Below are 10,545 nucleotides of genomic sequence, written 5' to 3'. Positions count from 1 at the left end.
CCGGTGTCACATGACCTATTTCTGTCTTTTTTACCAACGTGGAAAGATGGCTAACCAAACGGCGTTGAAGACTGGTGTCGTGAAATCGGTAAATAAATCATTATTTCATTTTTAAACTTTCTTGTCAGTTGGGTTATAGATGCATGATTTAATATGTGAACAATGCAGGGCCATATCTTTAATAAGGCGTTTATAATAACATTTTTTGGCCCAATCTAAAAAGTACAATACGTAAAGCAGCCAGCTGTGCGATGGGAACGTAGTGAGAGGAAGAGACGAACCAGCCGGTTAATGCCAGCTGTCCACGTCACAAGGATTTTAAAGGCGGATACACCGGCCTAACTCAACAAGCAATTAGGACACGTTTTATTGTTTAAATAAGTGTTTTATTTTATGTAATGAATAATTAAAAGTATGTCTTTTAATTATATTCAGTACTTATACGTGTAATATAATTTTAATGTTTTTTCAATAAAATAAAGTTTTTATAATTAAAAGTGAAAACGGACTGACTGAGTTCTACTCCTATAGTATATGTCCTTAGTTAGTCTATAGTTATCTGAACTAGGCCTATTAATTACTAAATAATTACTAAACTATAGTAACTCACCCTAAAAAAAAACATGCCAATATGGTAAATTTTGTCGATCAGAAATAGGTTAAATAAGTCATGATTATTTTGACTAATTTTACTTATTTCATAAAACAAAAAATAATTTTTATTTTTTAACATAACTAATAATAATAATTATTAATTAACTAATAATTTATTGAATCAAATGTATTCCCAATAACAGTTAATATTTTTAACTATTTAAAATCTGATAAACTGGACTGAACATAATTAATAATATTGAATACAAACCTGTATGACTAGTTATTTAAATCTTGTGTCCTTTATTAGGTTTTATCTGGGGATGCAGTCATCATCAGAGGTCAGCCTAAGGGCGGCCCACCACCAGAGAAACAACTTTGTTTATCAAATGTGACTGCACCAAAACTAGCAAGAAGAGCCAATCCTAATATTAAAGATTCGCAGGAAACTAAGGATGAGGTAAGGATACAAAGAAGTATTAGGAGGGCTCACATTTAATGTAGTAGTCTAAAGCTCTGTCTACACTATCAAACTTTGTGACAAAAAAATGTGATGTGCACATATATGGACATGATGTCATATCACTACCATATTTGAGCACATCACACTTTTTTGTCAAACTAGTTTGAGAGTGTAGACACAGCTTAATACTTTTGTGGCTTCTATGGCAAACCAGAATGTGGTGTTAGTGTGTGCTTACTATATTTACTATAATATACTTATTATTTATTTTAAAAAAAATCTTATTTACGAAAATTGAAAACAAATTTGGAACAACCAGATCTGCTATTTTATCATCATTATCAATCAGACACATCCAATAATCTTCTCAATATACATTAACATAAAATGTGATGAACAAACAATTCTTTGTTCATCACATTTTATGTATATTGAGAAGATTGACATGTGTTAAGATAACAGCTATCACTAGCTTATCAATTATATCTTTCCCATACGTGATTAATTGTTTTCTACTAGAAAGTATTACAATATTATGTAATAGTACACTTCCTGTCCATATGTTTCATATGGACAGTTTGTCTGAAATAAAGTTGAATTGAATTGATTTAATATTATTAATATAAAATATAATTATTATATTATATAATTTCTATTTGTGTAGCCATATGCATGGCAAGCAAGGGAGTTCCTACGTAAGAAATTAATTGGAAAAGAAGTGAGTTTTTCCATAGAATACACTGCGCCAGGATCCGGTCGAGCTTATGGGTGCATTTATCTTGGCAAAGGTTTGTTACCATAGCAACATGTTGTAATTCATTGACCCTTGACATAATCAGATTTGAGTGTTAAGAACTGATCTTTACTTTGTATTGTATAAAACCAACGACTCTTTTAGCCTGGTTTCACTTGGTATTTGATTTCATTGTAATTGACTGTATAATCTTTTAATCAGTCTTAAGCTCTGTCTACACTATCAAACTTTGTGTGACAAAAAAGGTGATGTGCCAATATATGGACATGATGATGTCATATCACTACCATATTTGGGCACATTACACTTTTTTTTCACATAAAGTTTAATAGTGTAGACAGAACTTAATAAACTTTGTTTACCAGTGATGTAATGATTTGTTTGTAATTTCAGGACCAAATGCTGAGAATGTGACTGAGTCTTGTGTAGCAGAGGGTCTAGTAGAAGTCAGGCGTGGTGGAATTAAACCAAGCGAGTAAGAAAATAATGATCTAGTAATAATTACTGGATACTTGAAATATTATAATTTAATTCCAGTATCCTAAACAAATCACATTGACTTTCGTTTGATAACTATTGTTTATATTATATATTTCAATATTTACTTTACAGTGATCAAATTCACTTGATTGACATGGAAGAAGCAGCAAAGGCTGCTGGGAAAGGTCGCTGGGCGAAAGAGCAAGATCCTGATGCAGTTAGAAATGTGACCTGGGTCATAGAAAATCCACTTCATTTTGTTGATTCTCATCGTCAAAACCAGATCAAAGGTTTGTTAATCTTGAATTCACATAATTTAGTTTAAAATAAAACAAATTTCAAAGTTAACACTTATTTTGTCATTAATAGTGCTTGATTCTATTATTCTATTTCTTTATATTTTGCAGCTATCATTGAGCATGTGCGAGATGGTTGCACTGTGAGGGCGTTTTTACTTCCGTCGTTTCATTATGTCACTGTCATGCTGTCGGGTATTAAGGTAATATATAAGGATATAAAAATAATAATAATAATAATTTTGTATTATGCTCATCATACTACTAGTGATGCAAGGCGTTTGTCAAGATGTTTAAATACACTAAAACTACTAATTGGCCAAGGCAATGACACTTAAGCCAGTGTACTAAGCATGAACTAAGAATCCTACAAAACCTCTCTTAAGAAATCAATTAGATTATTCCTAAATTCATTCAAATTTATAATTTGTTTGAGATAACTAGATTTAATTCTTGTTAAATTCCTGAAGGCACCAATGATAAAAAGAATAGATGACAAAGATGTACCAGAACCGTTCTCAGCTGAAGCTAAGTATTTCACCGAATCTCGTCTTCTACAACGAGAAGTTTCTATCATCCTAGAGGGCACTTCCAATCAGAACTTTCTTGGAACTGTTCTCCATCCAGTAAGAATTTTGAAATTTTATTTCTTTTAATTTATTTTTATTTATTCAAAAGTCAATCTTTCAACTCATGAAAACAATCTCCAAATTGAACTCTTCATTTACTATTATTTTTACAAAAGTACAATTATAAATTTACAAGTTTGTGCTCGCTGTTGGAAGCGTATAAAATAAAAGTAAATATGGTATTGCTGTAATTTACAATTTATGTATTTAAATATGTTTGTATTGTTTAACAGAATGGCAACATTGCTGAATTTTTGCTGAAAGAAGGTTTTGCACGTTGCGTTGATTGGAGTATGAGGGTTGTGACACAAGGAACCGAGAAACTACGATCAGCAGAAAAGTAAGTTTATTGACCTTTAATTATTTTGTGACGTAAATGCCGAAATACATATTCAATAATAAAATCTATGAAAAGTGTAAATTGGTTGATTTTTTTTGCTACAGTGTATCATTTTTTGTTTTATTTTTAGTTTAATTATCAATATATGTACTTCCTGTTTTCAGAGAAGCTAAAAATAAACGTATACGCCTTTGGAAGGACTATACTCCAAGTAAAGCAAATATAGTTCCAATCGAAGAAAAGAACTTGACGGGAAAAGTTGTTGAAGTGATCAATGCAGATGCCCTTGTGGTGAAATCTAATGATGGCAAATACAAGAAGATAACGTTGTCGTCACTTAGACCACCACGAATGGCAGATGTCAAAGAAGAAGATCAACCTAAGGTATAAAAAACTTTGATGTGTCTATATATGGATATAAAAAATAACCCCTTTTATACTCTTGGTAACAAAAGAGTAGAAGTTTTTTGGAAAAATAGATTTATCTTGAAATTGAATTTGTAAATACTTTATAATTCATAATATGTATTCTTTAAAAAAAATTAAATCCAATGTTTATTTTGTAGGATCGACGTGTTAGACCATTGTACGACATCCCGTACATGTTTGAAGCTCGTGAATTCTTGCGCAAGAAGTTGATCGGAAAGAAGGTGACAGTATCGATCGACTATATTAAGGAAGCCAATGACGGATATCCTGAGAAGATATGCGCTACTGTTATGATTGGTAGTATGTGAGTAGCACTTTTACACATTTTAAAGCTGTTTATTATCAAATTTTTAAATATCGTACAGCAATTCCTATATCATTTTGTAACATTGCTGAAACTCATTTGTAACTTTGTTGAAACTCATTTGTAACATTGCTGAAACTCATTTGTAACATTGCTGAAACACATTTGTAACATTGCTGAAACTCTTTTGTAACATTGCTGAAACTCATTTGTAATATTGCTTAAACTCATTTGTAACATTGCTGGAACTCATTTGTAACATTGCTGAAACTCATTTGTAACATTGCTGAAACTCATTTGTAACTTTGTTGAAACTCATTTGTAACATTGCTGAAACGTATTTAAACATTAAATGAAAGATGCACTAATTAATTACAAAATTATAAAATATTACTGCAAGCAATAAAGTACATGCCATCTTCGTGCGATTCAATATTTCAACATAAGTTATTTAAACTTGTTTACCTTTAGTAACATTGCTGAAGCTCTTGTGAGTAAAGGCTTCGCAACAGTGCTTCGCCATCGGCAAGACGACGATCAACGCTCAGCTCATTATGATTTGCTTTTAATTGCTGAGCAACGAGCTATCAAGAACGGTAAAGGTGTACACAGCCAGAAAGACAAACCAATACACAGAGTGGCGGATTTATCTGGGGTCAGTTTACAAATGAATGACATTGATCATAATGTTTATCGCAAATAGCTTGATTTCGCAAGGAACGCCATTGCACAATGCATGATGGGAAGGGTTTGGGCGCAAATGTCACGACGCGTACGTACAAATAACAAATCATGCATGTACGCGTTGTGTCGTTTGCTCCCAAATCCTTCCCACCATGCGTCGCACACACTATTTGCGATAAACCTTATTGTCAACCATTTTTATATTATTTAAAGTAAAAAAGTTAAGACTTTATTCTTTTTCATAAGCATCTATTTCATCAACTTGTTATTATGGCAAAAAAGATAAATCTATTTAAATCATGATTTTTGAATTAGGAAATGCGACTGCTTGAAATCAATGTAAAGATGACTGATAATATAGTATGAGTTAAGCATTAATAATGAGGTTAATACACACATTCCAAAGAATTCTAAACTGAAACTTAACTTATGTGGTAATATTAACAATAAAATATTTTTTTTATGCAGGATGTGGCAAAATCTAAGCAGTTCTTACCATTCTTGCAACGTGCTGGACGGCAAACAGGAACCGTGGAATTTGTAGCAAGTGGCTCTAGAATTAGACTGTACTTGCCCAAAGAAACATGCCTCATTACGTTCTTGCTTGCAGGTATGTCCTGATACACTTTTTTTAATCTAAAAACCGTTATAAACAGTTATAGCTACTGCAGAAAGTTTAAAAATCATTGGTAAACAATATTTTAATCTTTACTATAAAAGTAAAAATGGCTTCTTTAAAGTGACGTAACATAGAGACCTGAGGCCCTTGGTTTAGGAAGTGACCCTTCAACGCTGGAGGCCTCAGGCGATCTTATTCCTTTGTCGACATATTTTAATACCTGTTTTTCCCTCTGTGTCACTGCTCAGGGGCCCCCATAAGCCATGGGGACCCTGAATTTAGCCAGTGATTGCTCATAGCCGTTACGCTTGCTTCTTTAGTGGTGGGTGCTGCATGTTAAATTACTCTTTATAGAAAAATGTTAGGTCATCTAAATCCACAAATTTCCCATAGTGCAAGGGTAAATCACCATATTGATTATACTTTTTTGTGCAGGTATCACTTGTCCTCGTAGGGCTCGTACTGGTCCTGGTGGCCCATCGGAAAGTGAAGCATATGCGGAGGAAGCACTCCAGTACACTAAAGAACTATGTCTTCAACGAGAGGTTAGTAGTTTAAAATGTTACCACTTTTCTAGTGATAGCAATATGGCTGTTTTTAGCCTTTAGAATGGGTTCTTCTAAAAGGCTGTGTGTAGTCAGTTAATGTGGCTGTGTGGTAATTTCCCGCATGATCGTAATCAAAACGGTACTGGGTATGGTCTACTAACGTTCCTGCTCCCAACCAGTACATCCATTCATAGAAGCCTTGATGAAGTAAGCCTACCTGGTGGTGACTATAGAATGGTCCCGAGATAACGACTATACTTCGGCTTTAGTTGATAAAAGATTAAAATATTTGTTAGAGATGTATATCATAATGACTGTAATTGTTATGAATTTTTACAGGTGGAGGTCGAAGTTGAAAGTGTTGACAAAGCTGGTAATTTCATTGGTTGGTTGTTTGTTGATGGTCAGAACCATTCAATCAAATTGGTTGAGAACGGTTTATCAAAGGTTCATTTCACGGCCGAACGTTCCAACTACTACGCTCAACTACAAGTTGTAGAAGAAGCTGCCAAGAAAACCAAGTTGAAGGTAACCAGAATACTGCAGTCTTTATTACAGTGTTCAATTAGCAATTCTGTGAAATCTTAAACATTCATTTAAAAAAATTTGATTTTAATGAAATTTGCGAATTCTTGTTCATTTGTTAAATTTTCATGTTGATAAATGTCGAGAAACACAACAGTTCTTTTCAGAACTAATATATGTGGTGTACTGCAAACTTTATATCAACATTTGATTTTGCCATGCCAATCTTCAAACAATATATTGAATTGTCATGCTTTTGAAGTTGTTTTATTTTAGTGAAACAATATTTTCAGTCTTTTCACTGTTGTGTGATTTTTATACAGAAATGAATATATACAAAATAATAATGTAGATAATACCACATGTTTTTTTCCCCACATATAGGTTTGGGAAAACTTTGTTGAACAGACAACAGTGACAGTTGTTGAGGAGACTGAAAGAAAAACTAATTACAAGTCAGTGATAGTGACAGAGTATGCAAAGGATCTTAGCTTCTATGCTCAACATGCCGAAACTGGTACGTTAGTTTTCAGATTTGTACCATCGCATTGCACAGAATATTCAACTTTATCCAGTTTTTTTTTTTTTTGGTACCATTGTATTGTAGTTTTTGTTTAGTATTATTTCCCTATTTCAAAATCCTGGATCATCCACTGTGAATTCGCCAATAATTGTCATATATTGATATTAGTTATTTTACTTTTATTTATATTATTCCTTTCTTTCATTATATTTATTAGGTCCTCAACTTGAAAAGTTAATGGATCAACTGCGTGCTGAGATAACAAATGACCCTCCTCTACCTGGGTCTTACACGCCAAGACAGGGTGATATGTGTGCTGCTAAGTACATCGACGGCGAGTGGTATCGTGGTAAAGTTGAAAGTGTACTTAAGGAGAAGGCTTCCATTCTGTTCATTGATTATGGAAATGTAAGCCATTGATTTAAACATTTTATGAAATTTGTAACATTGTTAAATTTCAAGTATCTCAGAAGATTTAATTTAAACCTTGTGCCTGTGAGTTGTGTAAGTTTCATTTGTAAATTGCGAAACATGTCTCAATTTCAACCCTTTTTTAGTAAAACACAAATGTATTTTTCAATGTATTTTTTTCATACATAATTTTATTTTGTTTATTTCAACAGAAAGACCAGCTACCTATTAGTGATTTGATAGCACTACCACCAGGATACCACACCCTACCACCCCAAGCACATTACTACACATTAGCAATGGTTACTCTACCTAAAGATGTATGTACAATATTGAAAGTTTGCAATACAATAGCAAGATGACTAGTAGTAATTAGTACAGTCTTGTTTATTTTTAATTAATTTAAATGTAATTTTACTTTCTATGGACCAGAGATTCCGATATAAAAGATTTAATGAACGAAAATATTAAAATATTTTATTTTTATTATAGGAAGAAGCAAGTATAGAAGCCATAGAGGCCCTTAAGAGCCGCATTCTAGACCAACCATTTGTAGCCAACACTGAATACCGTGTGACTGGCCAGGAATTTGTCACGTTGTTGACGTCCGAGGCACGTAATGATATCGCAAAAGAATTAGTTTCAGAAGGTTTGTTGATCGCTGAAGCACGACGTGAAAAGCGACTTCAGAAATTGGTGGAAGAATACATCAAAGCGCAAGATGCCGCCAAGAAAAGCCATGTAAGTTTTTTTTTAATGTATGTTTTAAAATTGTTCATTAGTGTCCCAATGAAAAGGTTGTAAGACATTTTTTATGTTTATTCAGTGAACAGTAGTCCTGCCTCTAAACATGCATTCACATGAGTCCTTTCATAATCACTCAAAGCAACTGTGTAAAGCTCTGTCTACACTACCAAACTAGTTTGACAAAAAGTGTGATGTGCCCAAATATGGTAGTGATATGACATCATGTCCATATATGGGCACACCATATTTTTTGTCACATAAAGTTTGATAGTGTAGAAAAAGCTTATAAGGTGTGTAATTTCTCCATATTTGAAAATTATGATATTTGTACTTTTCATTTCTTTTTTTTTACAGTTGAATCTGTGGCGCTATGGTGACATCACTGAAGACGACGCCAAGGAATTTGGTTACCAAGGATATTAATGTAGTATCCATGGACACGCTGGTACCGCCCTCTCTTGACATTATCCAATCAATTGTATCATTAAATTATTACAGACTAAACTGTATTTTAATATGGATTTAATTATTATTTATTCATTATTTATACTGGGTGACCCCTTCAGTCAAAGACTGGTCTCCCAGAGGTCCCAGTATGACCAGTGGCTGTGAGTATACTAGTACACCAGGGTAACCACTATTGATTTAATTTTTAATTTGTTTAAGTCAAATTATAATAAACTATAATTCAGTAACGCGATAAAACAGAAGTAATTATTTTATTTAAAAAAATATCAAATTTATAATTATTTATTGGTTTGAATTAAATGTTGAGAGAGGTTGTTCCAGTGATGTCAAAAAATAAGAATTTAAAAAAGTTGAAGATAGTTTCAAATTAACCAATTGTATGTTAAAGATAGGAGTGAAAGAAGCAGCATGGGTAAACCACATTTCAACATTCAAATAGACAAAATAATACACATGAATATAAACTATAACAATCTGAACTGAACTATTAATACATTTCTTATAAGTCAATGAATTTCAAAACATACACAAAACAAATTGAAATAAACGTCTCTCAAGTGGTAACCTTTTTAAATCATGTTTTAACAAATTAAGTTGATAACGATAGCTTTTTAATGATAAAGTGAATATTTTTCATTATATTTTACATAAAATACGTTGAAACCTGGTTTGCCTGCAAGAAATAACCCATAGTTTGAATAAATATATTCTACTTAGTGAGATCAATTTAGTCTTAAATTTAATATTATATATATATATTCCTCTATTAGAATAATTTATATCAACATCCAATGTTGAATAGCATAATATGGTATTAATGTTTATTTTGTGCAAGAAGATGTTTAGATTCAAATTAATTTTGTTCTCATTTAATTTTATTCTCGTAATAGTAATAACTTTAAAGGCTATGCCTTGCAGCATTTATTCTTTGTGCTTCCAATGATCAATTCATTCAATGAATTTTGCAAGAAGTCTATTTTAAATTCAAACTGTGGGTTGGAATAAATTTGAAAGAAGCAAAACGTACATTCTGGTTTGTCTTTTCTTTTTAACGTTTTTTTGGACCATCACAAAAAAACCCCCAACATTTCTTAATAATAATAAATGAAAACTTATGTAGCGGCGGTATCCCCCAACCATGTGGAGCTCATGGCGCTTTGTGCATTAACAACGTGCGAGAATAGCGATGTCTTCCAGGTTGGTCTTGAAACTGTTGCTGGTAAACTGTTCCATACACTTGGGGCTACAACATAAACCCCACTGATCTTTGGCTCTACGCTCTTGAAGAAGGTTTTGTGACAATGATCGTAGGCCTATACAGGATGATTCTTGAGATTAAAGAAATCATTGCACAAATACACTTTACAGGAATTAAGCTTTTATTAAAACACATGTTTACAACATTTAATATACATTTGAAACAGTTAAACATCCTTGCATTATTTCCACTTGTTTGTGGACGAAATAAAGTTATCTTATCTTCCTACAGGTTGCTATTAAAAGTGGGCATATTATTCAACATGATGTCAAATTGCTAACTAGCCCATAATACTTTCAACCATGGTTTACTGCATGTCATGCAGTAACTGTTGCAGTTGGTGTGGTATTGCTTGTTGAGTAAACCTAAATGCAGACACAGCCAAATACAGTAGATTGGATATCACTTTCCATTTATTGGATTTGAACCACGATCTCACGATCAGTAATCCAGCGTCCAACACACTGCACCAC

The 10,545-nt window shown here is 32.7% G+C and overlaps 1 protein-coding gene across 1 annotated transcript; it reads left to right on the top strand.

Moving 5' to 3' along the window:
- Positions 1-8: 8 nt before the first annotated feature.
- Positions 9-9,840, top strand: LOC144850912 (staphylococcal nuclease domain-containing protein 1-like). Its single transcript, XM_078708427.1, has 19 exons — positions 9-88; positions 905-1,054; positions 1,722-1,845; positions 2,205-2,286; positions 2,424-2,581; positions 2,699-2,790; positions 3,058-3,213; positions 3,450-3,556; positions 3,721-3,940; positions 4,123-4,289; positions 4,761-4,944; positions 5,442-5,583; positions 6,028-6,137; positions 6,480-6,668; positions 7,050-7,182; positions 7,406-7,596; positions 7,812-7,919; positions 8,092-8,340; positions 8,701-9,840. Exons 1-19 carry the CDS (start codon positions 11-13, stop codon positions 8,767-8,769), a joined length of 2,709 nt encoding a protein of 902 aa, XP_078564553.1. The 5' UTR covers positions 9-10; the 3' UTR covers positions 8,770-9,840.
- Positions 9,841-10,545: the final 705 nt, after the last annotated feature.

Source organism: Antedon bifida, chromosome 1 (genome assembly GCF_963402885.1).
Source record: "Antedon bifida chromosome 1, ecAntBifi1.1, whole genome shotgun sequence".
Taxonomy (NCBI): Eukaryota; Metazoa; Echinodermata; class Crinoidea; order Comatulida; family Antedonidae; genus Antedon; species Antedon bifida.
This window is presented reverse-complemented; position numbering and strand designations above follow the sequence as displayed.